General features: G+C 36.7%; 1 protein-coding gene and 1 long non-coding RNA gene across 2 annotated transcripts in view; one reads left to right on the top strand and one right to left on the bottom strand.

The window, feature by feature from the left end:
• LOC116328576 (neuronal acetylcholine receptor subunit alpha-7-like) overlaps positions 1-18,820 on the top strand; it is a 38,463-nt gene extending 19,643 nt beyond the window's left edge. The window contains exons 4-10 of the mRNA XM_039612994.1: positions 2,157-2,266; positions 9,625-9,704; positions 10,814-10,981; positions 14,137-14,331; positions 14,833-14,919; positions 16,672-16,781; positions 17,663-18,820. Coding sequence (XP_039468928.1) covers positions 2,157-2,266; positions 9,625-9,704; positions 10,814-10,981; positions 14,137-14,331; positions 14,833-14,919; positions 16,672-16,781; positions 17,663-18,265 — 1,353 coding nt within the window. The 3' untranslated portion in view covers positions 18,266-18,820. The remainder of the gene's footprint in view (positions 1-2,156; positions 2,267-9,624; positions 9,705-10,813; positions 10,982-14,136; positions 14,332-14,832; positions 14,920-16,671; positions 16,782-17,662) is intronic.
• On the bottom strand, positions 14,249-15,961 carry LOC120440456. Its single transcript, XR_005613265.1, has 3 exons — positions 15,810-15,961; positions 15,621-15,695; positions 14,249-14,362 (listed from the first exon to the last, which is right to left on the bottom strand). It is a non-coding gene; the product is annotated as an uncharacterized LOC120440456 (long non-coding RNA).
• Positions 18,821-24,022: the final 5,202 nt, after the last annotated feature.

Genomic DNA, 24,022 nt, shown 5'->3' on the forward strand with positions numbered 1-24,022 from the left:
ACTCAGCACTGAAAATAAAAGAAAAAATAAATAAATAAAAATAGTGTATCTGAAATGGTGTTATTGTTAATAATCCATTGATTATGAAACCAACATTTTGTAGAATATTTATATAGTAATATGGCCATTGCAGTACAAATAAAATCAATTCACCCTTGCAAATAACAAAAATCAGATTAGTGCTACATTTTCAATTACGTCTGTTACCTCTTTGGATTTGCAGTTGACTCTCATGTGTCATATATGAATTCGAAAAAAAAATCAGCCTTTCATACTCTCAAGAACCTAGTTGTCTCAAATTAGTGATGCTGTCTTAAATGTATGTTATGCAACCATACCTATTCTTAGACAGCTGTTACCTTATGTAGCCTTCAGTCCTCCTCATCTGTTCCTGACAGACTACAAAGTTAGTGAGCTGTGATTAGTTCTGTTGGCTGTTAGTTGTGTGTTTCCAGCCAATGAACATGAAAAGAAGTACCAAACCGCCAAGGCCCACAGATGACAAGTGTAGTGATTAAGTTATTATCTGCGTGAGTGCAGACATATGCAGCAGGCCCATTTGAGATGAATGGAATATCTTTGAAATCATTTTCTATTGTATATTTAACTGACAGATGGTGTTGAAACATGTTGACAGTCACAAGGACTAAACCTTTTAAATGGAAGAAAAAAAATTATATAAAAATGCATGCATGCACATATACATACACACAAACAGATGATCCCAAATATACTGTGGCTACTTTAGCTCTGGGAATTTTTGTTGGTACATGAGAAACTTGCCCTGTGCTTTCAGCAATTGAATCCCTCCACCATATATTTCTATACACACCATATAGCTCTCATGCAGCAAAAACACATCCAACTCATTGGAGCATGGAAAAACTATTTTCTGTAGTGTCTGTCACTCGGATGTTAGCAGCAGATTCTTTGATTGCTGCAAGTAGTGGGACAAGACCTCGATGGACTGGGTGTGACCCACTAATTTTTGGATTTTATTGAGTCTGAAGACACGTGGTCAAGCCACTCCTTTTTGTAATATGGCAAAACACTTTATCCTGTAACCACCTTTGCCGTGAGTAAATGTGCTTGCCATGTAATGTTTAGGTGAATGGTCTGTCGACATGAATACCCTGACAACTAGATTTCCAAACAGTGACTTGTATTGTAAAGACATGCTCAATGTTGTGGTTAATCTGGGTAACATGTGTGTTTGCACACAGATTTAGAAAAAAAGCATACTACTAGCATACTCTTAGATGCCAGGATGAATGCCAGTATTTATACCACTGTGGATCATATATCATCACGCTGTGCATTATAAGTAATGAAAATAAGCACAGAAGCAACACATAGCACACTCACTCTTTGTGTCTTTAAAAGATTTGATGCTGTGTTCAGTTAGCTGAATATTGGCCTAGGCTCAAATGGGACTGCACATGGTTAGCGCCAACAACTGCTGGCCTGGCAACGTTTCTGTGCCAGGCTTCATTATCAGAGTTAGAGACAAAGTGTAAGAGCCAACAGCTGTATTAGCCTGTATGAAGAGGAAATATTTGACTTCTAATGGGTTGAAGCTGTCCTCTTGTTAAGGACTTAAATCGCTTCTTATCCTCAAACAGAGGAGTATCTAATACAGCTACACTTTACTACAAGCACCTAAAAATCTGGTGGTAGTTTTACTGTCATTTGACAAAGAAAAAAATCTATAGCAAGCATTATGAATATTATATTCAAATTTTTTGAGTGGAAAGTAGAATCCTGTACATCATCATCCTCTAGGATCTGCTATAGAAAATCTAACTACAATAAGTATCCTTGGTTAGTCACAAAACTTTTCAGATCAGTTGAGATGAGGATTCAAATACCATGTGAAAGCAGAAATTAATATCAATGCACATAAAGCAGATGGAAATTTCAGCTTATCAGTGGATTTCTTCCTACTGCAGTTTCTGATACTTTTGGTCATTCAAAGGTAAAGCAATAATGTCATGAAACACCAGTGATGTGATATATATACCACTGTACCAAGAATATATAGGGTGGGGAAAATGTTTTAAAAAAAAATCAATAAATATCCTTCACATGTCACTTGTGTCGACCCTCCACTTTTCCATTGCCTTATTTTTTTTTTCTAATTTGACACTTTGTTTCAGCATTGGACAGACATTTACCTCTCATGGAACCCAGACAGTTACCCTGGGGTTCAGAATCTCCGTTTCCCTTCAAATCTAGTGTGGGTCCCAGATATTCTTCTCTACAACAGGTATGTTACATTCTCATCTTTTTGAGTTGGTCTTATCAGGCTAGTCATTGGATCACTTCATTGGCTTCCAATGAACTATAAGTTAATATATAGATCTTCTAATACCATTAGAAGAACATGCCTTGCTCAAATGGCTTTGAAATATTTCAACCGGAAACAGAAAAAAAAAAAAACTTCTTTACTTTAATTTTAACATACGGTGATTATAAGGAAGTTTAAACATATTTTTATAACATGTCAAAAAACAAATAAAGCAAAGAAATACTCTGAAAGAAATGCTTACTTTTACAATTAGTGAAGTTTCCCACAATTTCAATTAATTTATTATTTAAGCAGTAAAATTATATAAAATCAACATCTAATCAATGTATGCCATTTTTAATCATCCACCACATGTATCCATTAGTTCACTTTTCTTGGGTTCCCACAAAGTCTAAAGTCTGAGCCTTATGATCATAGCAACTGATTGTAGATGTTTAAAGGAAATTCTCTTAACATTTATATAGGTGTGACTAATTTACCCCCCCCCAAAAAAACCCCCAAAAAACAAAAAAACAAAAAAAACAAAAACAAAACAAAACAAAAAAAACAAAAAACATTTTCACAACTTAAAATCAAACACAATTAAATACATATTTTTTCATTCTCAGTCATAACAGACTGAGAAAAGGAAATCGTGTTTTTGGAGCTTGCACAAGCCACCTTCTGGCTAAAATGCCAATCTGAAGGGTAAAACACACAATTTTTAAATGACAGTAAATCAATTATCATTTTTGGTAATGAGCAATTTATTTTACCATTTTAAGATACTTATTCATCTATTCACTAGCTAAAACAGTAATATAAAAAGCTTACAAACTATTTCAGACCAAATTAAGTAAAACATTTCATAATGTCTTTTCAAACATAGTTTCTCAGGCACTAGCTGCTAAATTTACCCATTATATAATTTGCAGTCCACAGGCATGACAACTTACACAGTTCTTGGTATTTCACCATTTTGTATTTAAAATTGTTCACATGGTAAAGTGTAGTGAATTAGAATGGGTATTTAATAAGTGCACTGACTTTAAGCAAATGATAAGGACAGGCAGCCCACATTACAAAATCTCCACTTTGCTGTTAATTACATCATACTGCCCACTAGAATAATCAACAGTTTCCTCTACTTGATTTTTACCATTTAATTTTTCATTAGATTTCATTATATATTTTGGTTTTTACGTTTCCTCTCTTTCTCCATTCTTCTTCTATGTAGAAAAAAATAATTTCTTTTGTGAATGGACAGAAACACTACACTACATTGCCATGTATCTGTGTACCAAAAAAACACAGCAGAATGAAAGATTCTATAGATGAAATATCACTCTGGGTTATAGTGTCATTTAATTAAATGATCGAGTCAATTCCCTCTGTGGGGAATAAACCATAACTCCTCTTAGGCTTTGCATCTGTTTCCAGTAACAGCATAGGACTCTGACTACTGAAAAGACTGTGCCAAGTGGGTGAAACTGCCAATGCTTTGGCTAGTTTGAAAACTAATAATACTTCAAGCTTCAGAAGAATAGAGAGAATTTAATCTATATTCTGTACTACCTTTATTTATTTGCAGAATTCTTCTCTTCTCTCAATTCCATGTTTTAGGCCCGGCCACCGTGGTTGTAGAGGAGGTTCAATTCAATAATGAACCACAGGCTCTTGGAAACATCCATCTGAACAAGCTCATTTCTTCCTTTATCAAAGAATGGGGCTTTAATAGCACAAAGGGGAAATAATCTGTCTCTTGAACACTGGCTCACTGGCTTCTTTGATACAGAGGTCAGTAGAACAGAACCTCTTTTCTTTCAGTATATTTGGCTAGACATGAGGCTCCTGTGCTCATTGTCCTGCTTGGCTAGATTGAAGAAATACAAAGCGCTTGGGCTGCTTTCACAATGTCGTCTAGATCTGGTCAGATTTAAGAAGAATTCAAGCACCTCACATTACTGCCAGTGAGTGACTTGATCATTTTCCAGAGTCCTTTGCATTTTGACCTTTTCTGTGGCACCAATGTTGTCCTCAAACATAACCTGATTTTAGACTTTTATAACATATACCGACAGCTGCCTACACAGTAAATAAATAACACAGAACACATTTACCCTTTTGCAAAACAGCTGTGACATAATGAAATCAACAGCAACAGCAACACCCAGTGTGCCTCTGTGGGGTACATCAATCATGATTTTGTCTACAAGCATTTGCTGAGAAAAATAGATAAATAAATAAAGTCAATAAAAAGTGAAATCAAAATATTCACTTCAGAGAAGAATTTGGTAGGTGTCTTGAAACACTTAAAATTCCTTTGGAAATTACAGTAGTATATTTTAGGAGTTGCAACAGCATAGACAATTTTAGGAAGTTTTTTTAAAATTTTATTTATCTATTTATTTTTTGGCCATAGTAAGTAATCGTTACAGTTTAAACAGCAAAGTGGAAGACAGTTCTTACTTAAGGATGTCCACTTGCTTAACATTAATCAAAGAAATGTGCAAGGCAAGGCTACTTGAGGAAACGCTGAAGTGGTATTTATATAGTGCTCCAGTTTATGTGACTAAAACAGACAGCTATGTAATTGTGGATCATTATTAACCTGTCAAAGCAGATGATATTAAACAGGACATCAACGCTTCACTTAACTCCTTGCAATAATACACTGCTTCTTAGCTTAGAGAAGAAGTAGACTTGCGATGGGAAAAAGACAACAGGACACAAGATAGAGGTAGATTTGACTCCTCATGTTTCTGTTTCAGCTTCTTTAAGTTGATTAAATATTCTTTCATAAGGGAGAGATAGTGACAGATTTACAGCTTACCTATGACTGAATGAGAGAGAGAATGAGTGAGAAAGAGGGATGGAAGCAAGAGCTCTGGGTGTCTACAAGGGACGATACAGAACATTAAGCAGCTTACAGTAGGGATAACTGATAATGATCAATATGCCTCTGACAGAGATCTAGATTGTAACTGACATTTTTCATGGATTCAACATAAATCTGGAGTAAAATCATTTACTCTTATTTTTATGAATCAAGAAAGCAAGCATGAGAGGAGATTAAAATTATGAGAAGATGAAGTTTTACTAATCCCTATTGGGAAACTAGGTCAGTGCAGTGGCAAGGCTTTAGCACATGCAATTTTTTTTTTAAAAATTCAAAGTGACAGGACCACCCTCATTCCACCCCCACCAAATCTCGACATTAAACCTCCTCTATCCCCCATGTCAGAGAGATTTACCACTTCACTGCTAAGGTTTAGTAGGTAATGGGCATTGCAGGTTTTGGTTGCATAGGGAACAATCTAATGTATTTACCAACTTGTCAGATGTCAATTATTGGTATCCTTCAGTCCCAGAAGGAATCACATCAAATGATCTTTTCAAAATTAAGATACTTTTAAGTCAGGACCTGCCCACAGGATCTGTCACAAATGTTTACTGTCTTTACTACTATGCCCCTTAAACACAACATGAAAGCCATGGGAGTCAGGACTGTTGGGCCAGCTGACAATAAGCTACAATGGTATACACAGACCTTAAGTCAATCTTCAGACCATTCAGCCCTTTGTGCAAAAAATAAATTCTTATTTATTTATTTTATCACAGACAACGTGATGATGATGACAGTGCCCCTTCCCAAGTGGTGGACTCTAATGCAAGTACAGATTTCTAGTAGATTATGTTCTGGATTGTGGATATTCAGAAATGCTATAAGTTCTTCCAAGTCTTCAGCCATGGTTGACACTTCACCTGACCTTCTTCCTTTCATCTGACCCTGGTCAGAGTAAAGCCTGGATCAAGCAACTTTGCTTTGGTCCCATCAGCCTCACATCAGCAACCTCACATCTGTACAATGTGAGGCTGCTGCCCCTATGATTTACAAAGTCTAGGCCCAGGTCAATCATGTTCAACCCTAAAGGTATGTCTGGGACTATGAAGTCTGACTGGCAATGTAGAATGTTACCTGTCTGGTGGGGAAGAAGCAGCAGACAGTATTGGAAGTGAAAAGATACCAGTGATCATATTCCTTCTACTGGTGTAGAGGTGTTTAGTTGGACTTTTATCTGAGAGAACAAAAGGGTGAACCTGGTGCAGCTGCACTTCTCAAAAAGGGTGATTATTTTTTTATGCCTATGAAACAAAAAACAGTTCAAAGAACTTCATCTTATTACAGTCTCTGAGTGGGACATTAAGGTTTCCTGGCTCAGGACTTGATATCAGATACTGTTTGATCATAAGGTAGTTCATACAACAACACCTTAGGACAAAGATCAGTGGATTGACTTTGACATTATTTCAGAGAATGTGCATTTTAATGTACCTCTTTCTGTATCCTGGATACCTTTTATGTTTCGTTTTTCTAAAGAAAGTTAGTGACTTTGACTTAGTCAAGAATTTTTGAACACTAGGTCCAGAAAGTGGGGACAGTTGTAATTTTGTATTTGTTTGTGTCAGCACATAAACAAATCAATAATCTCCTCACATGAATAAAAGATGAATACAATGACAATATCTCTCTGTCAAAGACATGGATTTGAATATTTCATCATTTATAGACATTTGGAGAGCTGGAATACAAAAAGACTAAGTTTTCTACTTTTTTCATGTAAATAATATAGCCCATTTATCTGTAAAGAAGCATTACTTTCTTTATATTATAGCTAGTTATCTAAAAGATAAACTGCTGACACAAACTATATCAGTGTTTGACAAGAATGATATGTCAGTCCAGGCTATTTCATTGCATGTCTCCACTGACTATTGAAACCGGACTTCATATTCTGTACTGCTCTGTGAGAAAGGTATTTAAAGTTACAGTGCAGTAATGAACAATTTAATTTAAGTAATATTTCACTTCCATATATGATTTATCCATTCTTTTTCACTTTTAATACTGGGATATTACACTTTTGGAATTATTTATTGCTATAAAGTAAAGTTTTTGAAGAATTCCATTAAGAAAAAACTCAATAAAAAGTCAATTGGGATTTAAGACGTATTGGCCATGTAGTTTCCATGTGATCTTTTATTAATATGTGATCTAATTAAAAGCAGTTAAAGTTATATATCAAGAATTCATTAATGCCTGGGTCTGTGTGTGCTGTACATTATTCAAGTCATTGTCTTTCATATTAAACATTTATATTGGTGTTTTGAGAGCGGGTTTGGTAAATGAAAAATGAAATGTTTTTATTTCAATTGTTAATGCTTTAATCTGTCCATGTGAGGTAGATGTATTCCGGATACCATTACAAGGCTAAATGCTAAGATCATTTATTCTAGGCAATGGATGAGAGCTACTCCGAAATATTCTCACAGTCTCTGTCTTCCACCCTTTAAGTGAAATAAATGATTAGATTTAAATTATGGATGTAGCATTATAAATCTACATCCATTAAAGCTTTGTCCTGTCATACGTCTTCTGGATTCAGTCCCAACAAATCTATGCTCTACCTGCTAAGCAAAAACCTTGTCAGAAGAATTTAAATGTTGTTTAAATGTCCCTCACTCTCCAGTTGCATATAGTCTCATGCTACAAGCAGTAAATATCTACTAATGGAAAATAACAGATGATGGTGCGGTTCGAACTGTTGTCTGAGTTGCATTAACATTCATTCATCCTTTAAAATGAGATATATTGAGTTGCCAGTGTACCTCATTCAGTTTTCCTTTTTAAGAGGTCACAGCATACTGAAATATGTGAATTAAATATTATACTTGTTATGAATACATGGATAAATAGGTATAATTGTATGCCATTTAGCGGTTCATTACTTTTGCAAGGAGGCTGTTTTCAGTCCATATGCTTTGTCCATTTGGTAGTTTTTCCCCTTCTTTTCCATCTCATTATCCAGCATAAACAAAACTCAAAAGTGTTTACAACCGTGATAGGGTATAGTTATACACAGCAGGCTTTGAGCTAAATGATAAAATTATATGCTAATTGCTCATGATGACCGTGCTAACATACTCAGATGCTTGGCAATTTAGTTTAGTTCTTTCCATTTGATGACCTCCCCTGTAGCCTCATTGACAAGTTTTGACATCTGACAAGTATATTTCAATCAAGATGTGTTTTGATAACCACTGGAATAGTCCGCAGATTTTTCAAGCTAATCCCTACTTCAGCGGGTCTGAATTATAACAAAACCAGAAATTATTTGGTCCTAAACCAAATTACACAATTTCAGACATTCCAGTTTCAGTTTAGAATTTATTAAAAGCTACATTTTTTATATTTTTCACATGCTTACTTTTACAACAATGAATAGAGGTCACTGTTGCTTGCACAGTGAAATTGGCTTCAAAGAATATGCTTCACCAAAAACTCATAGTGATTGCTTTGATTACTGACAGTTGCCTGTCATTTTTCATGTTTGACTGCAAATACTTGGTAACGACTAGCTGAGGGACAGTAAAACTTGAGTTTTACAACAACTGAGAGATTAGCTGCAAAAGTCTGTCACTTCCATGGTCATTCCACTGGTCATTGACCAGTCTCTGCACCTGTAATAATAGCAAGTGCTTTCCTAGTGACTGCCTCCATCAACCTCCATCATCCACTTGCAACCTGCTGGGGAGTACTCATTCTTCCTTCACAACAGGCAGTTCCCAGATGGGTCCTGACCAGTCTGTAGAGCTGTATGACTGGGGCATTTTTAATTTTATCCCACATTGTAACCATAATTGTCAGACACCTAGAATGAATGAAGTTAATGTCACATACTAATCTCAACATAATATGAATCAGTGGTAGCTCACTAGCTAACAGTGGCATGGTTTAATTTGACTGTTAGTTGTTAGTTAGTTGTTGGTATATTAAACTGTCAGTGTAGAAGACTTTATTATTAGTATGTGTGTTGTCAGAAGCTCAATAGATAAATGCAGCATCAAATCAAATCAGCCTAACAAAGCAAAAGTATTCTTCACTGACTTCTCAGATACTCTTCTGGTTATTTTTACTCTCTGAAAGAAACATTAATCAGTTGCTGTGTTCCAGAGATTTTGAGCACGCGAAATACATAATCCCTGGTCTGCTTGAAGGACGTCTTGGTAACAGACGACTGTGTTTATTTAACATGATGAGCAAAATTAAACACTCTCTGTCTGGATCTACACTAATCCCCCTTGTCTCTGCCTTCTGTCACCTTCATTCACCACTTGATGTTTTTTTGTCTAGCTCCTTTTTAAGCTATCTTTACTTTTGTAGTTGACTCTGATTCAGCTTAATAACTTCTATTTGCCTCCTTCTGTGTTTTTTTTCTCTTCCATTTAATACTTATGTTAAAATGTCCCATATAAATACTCTTGTCTCCATATAGTGCTGATGAGAGGTTTGATGCCACGTTCCATACAAATGTGCTGGTCAATGCTTCGGGAGCCTGTCAGTACATTCCACCAGGTGAGACATCCCAGATGTTTCTATGTTCTTACACTACCATTCCACACTACTCCCACCACGCTAAATCCAAATTGTCATCATCTTAGGGACATCATTATCTCAACATCATCATTACTGTTATCACTGCCATCAACACGCTTCTCATTCTCACCTCACTGTTCTGGTGAACAATCTGTTTTCAGATTCCCAAGATAATGTCATTTTACAGTCACTGAACATTAGAGACTGTTTCCACTTCCTCCACATACCAAAGTTGTTCCACTTGATATAGATCTAGTGACTCGGGAGGCCAATGAAGATCACTGAACTCACTTTCTTGTTTACAAAACCAGAATCGGATTGCTGTCTTGCATTATTTTACTGCAATAGCCATTGGAAGACTGTAAATTATGGGTATAAGAAATATATAGTCAGCAAAAATATTCAGACTATAGCATGCAGACATACAAGTTCAAGTTTGCAGAGAAAACATTCCCCTTACTGTTATACCACTACCACCAACTTGGATTATTAACAAAAGCTAGCTCTAGCCTCAGCATTGTCTTCTTGGCTGACAGGAGAAGAGCACGTCATGGTCTTCCACTTATTATGCTTTCTAAAAGGCTTACCATCATCTTTCTGTCAGCTTTAACTAGTCTCACCATTCTCTTTTAGTCTTTTACATGCACTTTTCTGTTTGCAGAACTGCTGCTCACTGAGCAATTTTTGTAAACTCTGGAGATTGTTCTGGTGAAAATCTCAGGAGATCAGCAATTTCAGAATCACTCAAACTAGCCTGCCCGGCGTCAGCAAAGATGCCATGGCCACTGAACTTAAATACCCCACCCCACTCCCCACCTAACGTTTGATATAACACTAACTAAAGCTCTTGATCTGTTTCTAGATCAGTATTTTTTGAATCGCAAAGCTGATGTTTATTTGTATTCTAAAAGGTTATCAGTGTCTCTAATAAATGGCTTGGAATATACTAGATATTTACTATCAGAGAAGCATTTATTTAAATTATGTTTAAGCAACAATTGACATGTAGAAGTAACTTTTTGTTATTTTAAAAATAAATATTTACATTTAAAAAAACTGATTGGTTTCTAAAAGTAATTTATCTGCAGGTATCTTGAAGAGTACCTGCTACATCGACGTTCGGTGGTTCCCGTTTGATATTCAGAAGTGTGACCTGAAATTTGGTTCCTGGACCCACAATGGTTGGTTGCTGGATCTCCAGATGATGGAAGTCGATGTCTCTACATATATACCCAATGGGGAATGGGACCTTGTTGGTAAGAACAAAAACAAAATGTCATGCATAGATGCTGAATATGAAAGACTCTGACGAGACTCTCAGGGAGTTTCAGCATTAACTATGCCTTTTATATCATCTTCCACAAAGTGAAACATCTAATCAGTGTCACACATTTTGACAGCAGGTGTTTCAGCTGTGTTTCCCTCTTTGTAAGATGCCACTCTCATTGTCAATCAGTCCACAATGAAGGGGGCTTTAGATGGGGTGAATAATGCAGCTTCTATTTAGTACAGTACTAAATAAATCTTCAACAAATTCTGCTTCTGACAGCATTTCTGTACAATACAGGTGATGCAAATTTCAAATACTGATCACAACAGGTAGGCTAGCAAAGCTAAAAAAAAATCCCCAGAAGTAGTAAAAAAGAACTATCTCAGTTCATACCTTCAAGCCTTTCAGAAGCATCTAGGAAATGACTCCAGCATTTTGCCTACAGTTAGGGTTAGGGTTGATGACTCAGAAGGTTAAAGCATATCAAAAAAATATGGAAAGTTGCCCATCAAAGTGCCGTTTAAAATCATCCTCCTAACTTTATCCCTCATCCTACCAATATTTTTACCATATCTATTCCACTGCTTCTGTCTCCATATGGAAATAAGGAACTCACATCATCTCTAATCCAGGTATGGGTGTTAATCGGAGCCCAGTGGACTAATTTCCAGACACAAACTGACTCACACACAAAGTTGGTGCACCCAGCTGGCTGGGGGAATAGAGGGGGGTTGTGAATGTGTGTGGTGACAGCTGGCCCAGGGATGGTTCACTTAATTCAGGCACAGCCAGGCAGCTAGCTGGCCAAGAACACACACTGTCCTGGTGCCTTAGAACATGCCCATGTTCATGCCAGAGTACAAACGCACACTCAAAAGCAAGCAGACACACATTGTTTCACTGTCTCAGGGGGTAACTCATTAAACTAAACCATTCCTGAGCCCATTAACCTAATCTGAACAATCACAACTGAATGCCTCACCCCCACCCTTCATCTATTTATAACCTTTACCCTAAAACCAACTCTTATCCTCAAAAAGCAGTCTGGACCCTTTGGGACTGCACTTTAAGTCTCCAAGGTGACACATGTACCCATGGGTTAGTGTTCCGTCAGGTTAAAGTCCCTAAAGGGAATGGAGGACATGACCCCATACAAGCGCGCACACATACACACATACACACACACACACACACACACACACACACACACACACACACACACACACACAAGATGTGGTAAATGCATCTGCAGGTCTACAATCCATCAAATTAATAGAAACTAACAAAGGCTATTTCTCTTCGGCAGCCGGGTGACAAGAGTTGTAAATGAAATGAAATTGAAACCGTGCAATCAATTTAAACTGAATTCCTATAGGAAGTACCGCTCACACACGCAGTGGTAATATCAAGTGTTTTCTGTTACTCACTTGAAATAAGTTGTGCATTTTGACTGTATTGTTGATTGTGTCATTTTCACAATCAATTAATTGCTATTAGAGGTGTATAATGCTGGGCAAACCATAAACAGGCAGCGCTGACTTTTATTCACCACTGACTGTTGATTGTAAGCTACAAGTGACTGCCTGCCAGTCACACATACTCACACAGAGGTCCTTGATTGATGATATTAATCAAGAGGACAAGCTAACATTGTCTGCATTCCACCTTAAAATGATTATGCATATGAAACGAATCTGCTATTGTTACTGATCATTTAGCTATACAATTGTACTTGAACTTGTAGTTTTTCTGACTATGGCCAGACCAATGTGATGTTGATTTCTGTTACTGACCTTATAAAAATCAAAATATATCTATGCCAACAAGAAAGATAAAACTATAGTGTTGAATATGCCAGATATATATGACTGCTTTTGGAGATGTAGCTGGGTAATCTGAAGCATTTACTAACATTTGCAGGTTTTAAAATTTTGTGCCAGTCCTTTACTCTTGCTCGGCATATAATACAAACAATGATCATGGCACAGTGCATTGCAGCTACAGCAACTTTCCACAATCTCCAAAGAGCATTTTATTTGAAACTATTTAAATTACAGGTAAAGATAAATACAAGATCCTTTTTGTTTTTGTTTCTGTTTTTTGGGGGGTTTTTTACAAAAAAAGAGTTACTGTTCAGATCTGGCCATCTGGACATGAAAGCTATACTTTCACTCTTTAGTCACCATGAAATGAACTTGAACATAAAATAAACTTCAGTCACTGCTTTTTAATGTCATTTTACTGTTTTAATTTAATTTTTTATCTACCCTTACTTGTTTTGATACGTTGAACTAGTACTGTGTACAAAAGGTTCCTTTTAAATATACTGTAAGGTTCAGCAACAGGAACTGTTGTTTGTCTGTAAAATAGATGTGGAATTATTCATAAATTTTAATAGTTTATACTTGAAAGTTATCAAGCTGGTTTTGATCAAACAAATTCCAATAACAGATGGTATCAGGATGAAAAGATGGCCAGCTGGTCAGCAAACAGATTCAAAAGCCAATTACTGCTCTCAACAAATGGCTGTCATTTTAAAGCCATGAACTTGCAACTTCTGTTTCAGTCACTACTGTATGAGCAATTCTTTATACTGATTATAACTCCCTGCTAAACAAACAGGTGGAATGGATTTGAGATTATTGTGTTATATAAATGATAACGTCACACAATTTTAATTTAGGCACAAGTTGATTTTCTTTTGTTTTTGGTTTTTTCAAAGCAAGCCGCTTCCCAACATGATTAACTAAATCCCAGTCCAGACAAAATAACATTAATCTGATTGGTTAAAGTCTACAAATTTATGAAATACAGAAATTGAAAGAAGAAAAAAAATACTATTATCATATTCATCAGTTTCCAACATCTTCTATAAAAAGTACAAGTTGGCTTTCCATAACATTTAAAACATTATACTTCTACAAATATTTTGCCTGTATTTATTTACATTTTATTCATTTTAACTAATGCCTTTTTGTAAACAAGGCCATACATGAAGTTAAAAATGTGCATCATTGGCTTATTTTAGTGTTTATAAAAAAATATTCAGTCAAGCAGAAGAAAGAACTGGACCTTTATTTCATAATGCTGTGTTTTTGACCTCTAAACTGACACCTTTTTACCCCTTAATATGTCTCGCAGGTGTACCAGCAAAGCGTAATGAGCTGTATTATGACTGCTGCAAGGAGCCCTACCCCGATGTGACGTTCACAGTCACTATGCGCCGCAGGACTCTTTATTATGGCTTAAACCTGCTCATCCCCTGTGTGCTCATCTCTGGTCTGGCACTGTTGGTCTTTCTGCTCCCTGCTGACTCTGGAGAAAAGATCTCACTGGGTACAGAGGATCACATACACATCAGGCCATCCTTGCACACAAAGACACAGATACACAGTTTCATGCAGGGGGACAATGATTCATGATTATATTCATACATGTAGACAAAAATGTACCTTTCTCCCCTACTTTGGTCATCTCTGCCCACCAGACTGCAATTGCTTACCCATTTATTTGTCTTTGCTTTATGCTAATGCTGACATTATTGCTGTGAATAAGCATTTGCGTTGAATTCTGTTCATTAGCAGATGAATAAAAGCACCACTGTTAACGCAGCAAAGATAATCATGTGGACCTGAAAATGCCAGCTTGTTTCAAAATGCCATTCCGTGAGACAGGGCTGCACTAAATAGAAATGAGACAGTAACCCTTTGACAGTCGATAAGATAATAAATATTCTAAAATACATTCATAGCTTTTGTCACCTGGTTTGAAGACAATTTAACAGCAGAAGAGACGTTTAATGAAATAATGTATCTAATGTGTGTCTGCCTTTTTCAGGCATAACGGTACTGCTGTCTCTGACAGTGTTCATGTTACTGGTAGCAGAGATCATGCCTGCCACTTCAGACTCAGTTCCTCTAATTGGTAAGACAATATTCAGCTCCTCGTAATGCTTTTATTGGTGATTATTTAATTGTTGGTTAAAAAAACAACATTAAAGCAATTAACATGGGTAACAAAATGATAAAACTAGATATTGAATATTACATGTATGTTTCACAGGATGGTGAACTTAAATGTTTTACTATTAATTATAGTCATGTGAAGGTTTTCACAGGAACCTAAGCAGTCTTTTGAAAAAGTATGCACACCCCTCGATTCAGTGGCTTCTAGAACAAAATTTAGCAGCAATAGCTTGAAGCACTGATTGGTTTTCTATATGACTTCATTAGTCCCTAAAATAATTGTGGAGAAATCTTCTTTGCAAGGTTTATGGGGAGTTCCTTTAAGGTCTCATCATACCACTTCATTTGTTGAGTCAAGCTGCCAAAACTTCTGCTTTAATAGAAGTAGTTGTAATTGCTGATTATCAGTTAACCATGTCGATTTACACAGTAGTGCATAGAGACTGTACTCTGATGTCCTCCTAAAGACATGGATGTTAATTGGTGATTCTAAATTGGTTATGGATGCCAACACTAGGAAATGTTATTTAAATCACAATCTAATATTTCCATTTCCAAATATCCAAGAGCCAAAATGTGTGCAATTTTTAGTTTATTTTCAATTGATGTAATTGTTTTTGCAATAAATAGGTAAGAAAATTATAATATATCACGACTTACCCAAAAGGTGGAAAAGGTATAAAGTGCAGCAGTCAGGGTAGTGGGTCAGTATGGAGATTTTATTTTCTCAATTTACTGTTCAGAGAGAAAACCATGGAAAGTTGCCGGATGAAAAAAATAATTTACCCAGGAGACAGTTGGCTACAATAGGTTAGAGTGTCAAAATAGATCTTTATGCCTCATACTCACATCACAGGGCAGTCTGTAGCAGAAAACATTCTTTGCACAGATGGACTGATATGTTGTGGCTGTGGGCGGGTTCTGAAGAGTGTGGGGTGGGTGTTTGCTTGCTGATGCAGTATGTGAAGATTATATTCAGCGTAGGAGATAAACAGTTGTGTTGCATAAGACCATACTGATGCAGACAGGGGAAGACAAGGCAGCAGACTTTAAGAAGGGAGGAGAAGCTGCAGATAGGGCTGCTGCCCTGCATCATCTGGCAGCTCAGTGATGTAAAACAAAGCCAAGAGCAAACACGCCTTTTAGAGTAGATGTTTTACACACTACAGATACTGTATATCAGAGATAATAGATAAAAGAAAAAAATCTCTTTGACATTTACTATCAGAGGTTATCACACAATTCCAATTATATTGTGACACGGAAACGTATAATTTCATTAGCCCACCTTTCTGCTTAATCGCTGACATCACTGCATTAGAATGTGTTTGAAAAACATGCTTTCCTACATGGAAAGGATATGCATTTTTATGTCCTTATGTGTCTTCCAGTGCCTCCAAGGCTGCGTATGTGTTATGTGTTTTGGCTACATTGTAGATTAACAAAAAAGATGTCAGCCATCCTCTTAACCACCCCTGGGGTGTTATGACCTTAGATTTGTTGACAGGGATAATTTCCTCACTGAATAATCAACCAGCTACCTTACTTGGTGACAGTGATCATGCTTTCTAATATAATAATTTTAAAATGACCATTTCACTTATTTATTTAAATAAATAAATAATTTAATAACACATTACAATATCTACTAACAAGCTGTGTGTCCTTTATTGAAATTGCAATATACTTATTTGTTCGTATTCTTCTTCAGCTCAGTATTTTGCTAGCACCATGATGATTGTGGGATTGTCGGTGGTGGTAACTGTTCTGGTTCTGCAATTCCACCACCATGACCCCCACGGAGGAAAAATGCCTAAATGGGTGAGTTCACTAAGGGGAAAAAAGAGACATATTAATTACAGTATTATTTCAATAACCACCTCTCTAAAACAGTGGTTTCCAAGCTTTGATATGCCCCTCTTTGGAAGTTGAAAAAGGTTAGTACTTGCAACAAAAAGGGTACGTATCATTAGCACAATAACAATAACAGACCCTTCTTTGTTTAGTAAAAAAATAAATACATAAAAATCAATAAATTTTGCTCTACAAGGGCCTGATATCCACTTACGAGGACATTATACTGCCACTGTTCTATCAAAATTTAAAACTAATGTCCTCTTATGTGGATCTCATTTTTCAATGAGGTAAACAAAAAGAAAAATCAGGTAATTCTTTGTTTTTACATTCATCAGGTCCCAATCAGCCCAAATAGCAAAGAGAAATTAAAAATGCATGTTATGAAACCGTTTGGGTCTTAGGAGGTTACAGGTACTTTTTAAAACTATACTCTGCAAAACTTCTCTTAAAACCTTTACCACTTGGGGCAACATTTTAGGAGTGGCTGTAAACAGGTCATTTCTGGTGTATGCTGCTTTTATCTTTTGATTTTTCCTTTTAGTCCTGCACTCATTCTCTTAAGAAGCTTTGCCTTTTTGTTAGGCCACCAAAAAAATGCAAGAAATACACATTTTCAGGATAAAATCATACCAATTGTTTTTTCAATTCTGTTGCTAGCTTTAGTCATTTTAGAAGATCTTAGACTATTTTTGGTAAGTGTCAATTAAACTGTCTATGTAGGTTTTCAGTCGTCCAGGTCATGGTAGTCTAAGGAACACTTTCCAGTGTAAATAAGCATATCAATCAAATCTTTCCACCTTCTTGCCTCCAGCTAAATCTTTGTCTTTCTTATTTCTTTCTTTCAGGTCCGAGTCTTTCTTCTCAACTGGTGCGCTTGGTTCCTCCGCATGAAGAAGCCTGGAGAGGAAAGCAAAACTCCAGTGAGCTCAAGCAGTCCTCCAACTTATAAGTACTCCCATTCTCCTGCTCACCACACTAGCACCACCAGCATTCAGATGAGCACCATACCAGGGCAGCCATCCACTCAGGCAACAACAACCAATGGAAACATGAACCTATACTTTAGCTACCACTCGATGGGCACAGACAACCCTGTGTTTCCACCTAGTGTTGATTCAGGTGTGGTTGTGTGCGGTAGTGGAAGTGGAGGTGGGGGTAATCATCATAGTGGTACCTCCCAGCTTGACATCCACTCAGACCAGACACGGACTTTGCTTTTGGAGCAGATTCCCGAAATTTGCCGGATCTTGGAAGAAGTGCAGTACATTGCGAATCGCTTCCGAGAGCAGGACGAGGGGGAGGCAATCTGCAGCGAGTGGAAATTTGCAGCCGCAGTCGTGGACCGGTTATGCCTGGTGGCTTTCTCGCTGTTCTCCATCATCTGCACCTTCACCATTCTCATGTCAGCTCCCAATTTCATTGAAGCTGTGTCAAAAGACTTTACGTAAGGCTGCTCTCTATCATCACTAACAGATAAAAACTAACAGTAGAAATTCTGACACAATTAGACCTGCACCACACAAGCCTCTCTTATACTTTTATGTGAAGACACACACGCTCAAGTTAATTTAGAATTGATATCACCATAGATCAGTATCAAGCCTTTATCTCTCTCATTACACATTTGGTATATAGCTGGGGTAATGTGTTTCTTCCCTGTCAAGGTTGCTCTTTAGCTTACAACATACATACAGGTACATAGGAAGTTGAAGCAACATGTAGTAGTTAATGATGTAGAAAGTCAGACTAATGCACTTTTCTTCTGTATCCCTGCTGCACCACATCATTTACTTGCCACCATTTTAGCGTCACGTCTCATCAGAATTCACTCTTTCCCTTACAGCTTTTCTTTTCTCTTAATTTTAGAATTTACACATCCTGTCTTCACTCCGTTTTCTAGAAATGTCTTACCTAAACAACTTCAGCAGTTACATATATAGTACAGTGTTTTGCAGGTGTATTCTTGTAATGCATTTTTTCTTTGTATTTTATAAATAAATCCACATTTTACAGTGCAATCTGGTTAAGCTGAAATTGTTTTTTTAATGAGTTAGCAAATTCACTGAGATCTACTGAAATTGCACATTTCACTAATCTGAGGTGTGAAATTACTGAGTATTTTCATTTTAGATAAATATACCATATTTCCCTCACTAACTGAAATTTGATTTAAAAATTCAATTCAACTCAATTTTATTTATATAGTGGTCCACTCAAGGTGAAAATGCCCATTATAATTTCCCACAGCCTGACTTACAAGTGTATCTGACTCACAAAGGAAGCCAAATAATTTCTTTATACCTTCATTGTTACTCTTCCTTTTACAAATGGAGCTATTAGTCTTCTATATGTTACAGTTTTTCTCGATTGCTTAAACACTTTTCTTGAAACTATGACTTGTATTCTCAAAACAGTAAACACAAATCCATAACGTCTCACCCAATTTCCCAAACATTGTATTTTCAGGTGAAAATTAAGCTCTACAATCAAAACCATTCACTCTTGCTGAAAAACCAAACTTTGCCCACAGACATCACACACAAGGCCTCAAAAACACACACACTACAACATAGTCTTACACATTGGTGCAATAAATTTAAAACAATATTTCCAAAACTGGAAAGTTATGTTGCTTGTGGTTCTTCCCCTCAAAAATCTTTTCACATGATGAACACAAAAGACCCAATGTACATACAGTGGCACATTTTTATTCATGTACCATATAGTACAACACACACCAAAAACATTATTCCATCTCAGCATCCTGTCTGTGGTCCGGGTCAGGCCAGGGAATCTCATCCACATCACAGGCTATATTGGCCCTGGCCAGGCAGCAGGGGTAAAATCCTCTTACATGCCTGATCCACCACTGGCATGCATTTACTGATATGTATAGGCAGGCTTCTTCCACGATCTGGAGGAGGTGAACACGGACATAAGGTTCTCTGTCATACACTTTCCACCGCCATGCCGAAAATAACTCCTCTATCGGGTTTAGAAAGGGAGAGTATGCAGGCAGAAAGATGTTAGAAAACCTTGGGTTATTGGTAAACCAGTCATGAACCAGAGCAGCGTGATGGAAGCTGACATTACACCAAACAACAGCGTGGTGAGGCTGCTCTGGCTGTGCTGGTTCACTGTAGTCCCACTGGAACATATGTTGTCTTAGACCATCAAGAAAAGCAAGGAGAAGCATAGTGTTACAGGGTCCTAGAATGGCATGGCGGTGGAGTACCCCTCGTTGGCTGACGGCTGTGACAGAGTGACATTCCCTCCACGCTGACCAGGGACATTTACAATAGCCCGATGGCCAATTCTGTTCCTCCACCTCCTCCTTGGTGTCCTAGACCTGCTTTTTCTCCTCAACCTCTTCCTTTGCATCTCTTTGAATCCATTGTTTCAAACCTGAATGAGTTTCTGATTGGTGTGTGATAAATTGTGACTCGTAGTGTCAGCCGTGCTGACTTAAGTTAACATTATTGAATGGAAGTGCTTTCTAAATGGCTACATGGCGTAAGCACTGAAAAATGTAGGGATTTGTGTGTAGAGTTTTGCAGTAACAGTTCACCACATCGGACTCATGTGTTAAAGCAGGGGAATAGTGTTTATAGTTCAGGGAAATGGGTGTGCTTTTTGAAAAATAGCATTATGGTTTTGAAATTTTAGTTCAAAAGATTGGTTATAGTGTTTAAGCAATCGAGAAAAACTGCAATATATTGCCTGCCCTTTATTAGGTTTATTTACAGCAGACAGAACAACGCAGAATACGTAGGCACCAAAATGTTAATACACCTCTGCTAACCCTACCTTACAGGCCAAATCTCACCAATCTCTGCTTCTCCACAGCAACCCAGTCTGTCAGTGGCAGTTCATTTAAACTACAGGAATGATTTACCAGACACAGGAAAAATACTCGGTCAACATTACTGTTTTGAAATGACATTAAAGTGACGAATTAATACTACCGGAACTTTTCTGTGACTGAAAACTTAATGGTTTGGCTCTTTTTAGGCCAGTTTATTAAAGTGTCACTTTATTACATCCATCCCTTGTGTTAATACAGTATAGTTTTGTTAGCATATGAAGCACTAATTGTAAATCACTCACACTCATTTACAGTGCAATTTTTCCTTGGGTAGTAATTCATCTGTGTTTATTTGTGTGAGCTAGACATGTTTTTGTATTCTTACACAGAAACTCACAATACAGAAAGAGAATATTTTGAAATCTATTCTGAGATGTGCATTTGGTACTGTTTTGTAGTGGTGAGTGCTTTGTATTTTACTCTCTAATGCTCAGTGAAAGGCAAACACTTTTCTTCCCTAATCTCTAGTGACAACATGTGATTACTGGGTGACTTGATGCAACAGATTTTTGTTCAACTTTGTCTCTTTTCACCCCCTGACTGTCCTCTGTTTCTAGGGGGCAAAAGACATGAGTGAATTCCCATTTTAAAAACCCACATACATTCACAGCCTTTTTCCACCAGCTATTGGACATTTTAAATGGTGTTAAGTGGAGAAACTAAAGAAGAATGAAGCAACACCATACAGTATACCACACAGCGATTGCAGAAATAGTCACTGAAATGGAATTCATGCTGTTACAGCTAATCAATGCACCACGTACAGACAAACAGCTGCCAACTGCTGTCGACCTTTTATGCCACTAAAGCATTGTAGACAGTTTGTTATATCCAGTCATAATAGACATGAAGCAAAAGGTGAAGCCAATGAAATGTACAATGTTGCTTTATTGCCAATTCTTTTTTGCGAACTTAAGCTGCATTCAAAAATCTACTTTTCTGTGACCAGGGATTTGATGTTTTTATTTGCTTTAAAGGTCACAAATATGCTTTTAAAAAATACCAAGGAGTAGTCTTATAATCTTTAAATGAACAGGCAGACATTTGTTTCGAACAGATCAAAAGATGAATACCACTTTCACATCTGTGTAATAAAGGAGCTTTAGTCAGAGCTCTGGAGTTAGCTTAAGCTACCTACATGCTGATGGTAACTTACTTGACTGACAAATTTCTGTCTAACTCAGAGAAACAAATCAATTTTTTACCAAGTTGAACAATTCTATTAAATATTGGTCAGTGTTCTAATTGTGCATGGTCCTAGCATATTCCAAATTTTACAGTATGTGCTTAAATATGAAACCAGTCATAGATGATCTGATAACAAAACATTTATTGGGAATTTATTGGAAATGCCTGTAAATGTCCATGCAGATAGAAGTGGGAAGGTGTCACAAATGTGCTCAATCTCACCTACCAACGTGTTGGGACATACAGATGCAATAGTTCATATGAGGCATGAATTGAAAGGTTTGTGCATTTGAAGAAATAAAACCATGTCAGGAATTGTTTAATGTAAAAGACAATGCAATTTACAATTCAATATGTTGAAGTTCACCCCCACACAAAAGGCTCGAATTGTTTTTTAAAGGTTAAATTCTGCTGAATGATTTTGAAAAGTATAGCTAAAAATGAGGATGTGGCAGTTTACTTTTTGCCATGCTTTTGAATTTGTCTGTTGCTTTTAATGGTTTTTAAACTGACAATGTTGTATTTTGGTCAACTTGAGTGTCTTATTCTTTGTAGTCTGTGCCTCAGTATCATTCAGAGTCATTCTAGGTTGAATAATGTACATAAATGCTCAGTGTACATGACTATTTTGAGAAAAATAAAGGAGTGACTAATAATTATTGGCATTTCGCTTGCTGACATGCTACAATTCATGAAATTATATAGTTGGATTAAAATGTTACCACCAGAGTTTTCAATCAGTCGTGATAAATTCTGGAATCGACTGGAAGTGGTCATTACTAGGATGTTTTTTGCAATCTGAACAGTCAGTGAAATGACAGCTTGTCATGTAATATGCCTGCCTAATCACAGAAGTGACTTCTATGGTATTGTTCACACAGTTAATAAAATGTCATATTTCACTGACAGAATCATACATTATTTTTTTCTCACAATAAGCTCTAACAAAAGAGTTCAAAATTTAGAAAAATATACACACAATCAGGTTCATAATTATTTGAACAATGCAACCCATAATGGGTTCTGTATACCATAACAGTGGATTTAAAAAAAGACAACCAAGATGTGATTAATGTGCAGACTTTCAGCTTTAATTTAAGCAGAGATTTAAATCTGGTGGTAATTCCAAATGCTAAACTTTGGTAGCCATTCGTTGGTGCTTTTAAAATAAGGTCCAGACAGACGCTGATGCAACTGAAAAAGGCCGTCATTACCCTGAAAAATAAATAAATAAATCTATCTATCAGACAAAACAGCAAAACTGGGTATATTCTTAAAAAGCCATGCACCGGGTAGCTCATTAACAGCCAAGGGCAAGAAAGACCACAGAAGACAAACATCTAAGTATTGAGACTGGGGGAAGCAAGGAAAAGGGAAAGAACCCCTCATGATCCGAAGCATACAACAATATCAGTCAATCATGATGAAGCAGAGTGACCCACAAACAAATAGCAACTGAAGCCAACTACAGTAAACTACTAGCAGAGGCCAACAAGGAAGGTAACAGAGCAATGGATGATTTTCCATGGGTTCCAGGCTTCAGGTCATTCATTGTCTAGTATTAAACACAATTATCAAAACTAACAAACTTTGTTAATTTTCTAATTATTTTTTAGCCTCTGAAAATAGGAGAATTTCTTTAAAAATGTCTGTAAACAGTTAATGTAAACAATTAATATCTCTGTTAAATCATTTAAATGAAACATAAAAGTCTGCACTACAATCATCTTGACTGCATGACTTAAATTGTTTGATTGCTGGACTGTGATGTTATAGAGGCAAAGTTACAATATTTCTATTATTGTCCAAATATGTATGACCCTAACTGCATATGTCTTCTTCATGACAGTGAGATGATGAAGCTTCACATGTGCAGTAAGATCCATGAAGTCAAGAGCCATTCAGCATAGCATAAAGGTTAAACTGTGAACAAATCTAAAGGTACCGTATTTTTCGGACTATAAGGCGCACCGGATTATAAGGCGCACTATAGATTAACAGGTCTGTGTTCATACGTATAATGCAGATTATAAGATGCATTAAGGAAAACAAAACAGTCAGATAAGTCAAATTTTACTCAACTCATTCTTCTTCTGCTTCCTCCATTTCCGTACCATTAATTGATTAATGTTGAATTCTCTCGCAGCTGCTC

Source organism: Oreochromis aureus, linkage group 6 (assembly GCF_013358895.1).
Source record: "Oreochromis aureus strain Israel breed Guangdong linkage group 6, ZZ_aureus, whole genome shotgun sequence".
NCBI classification, from domain to species: domain Eukaryota; kingdom Metazoa; phylum Chordata; class Actinopteri; order Cichliformes; family Cichlidae; genus Oreochromis; species Oreochromis aureus.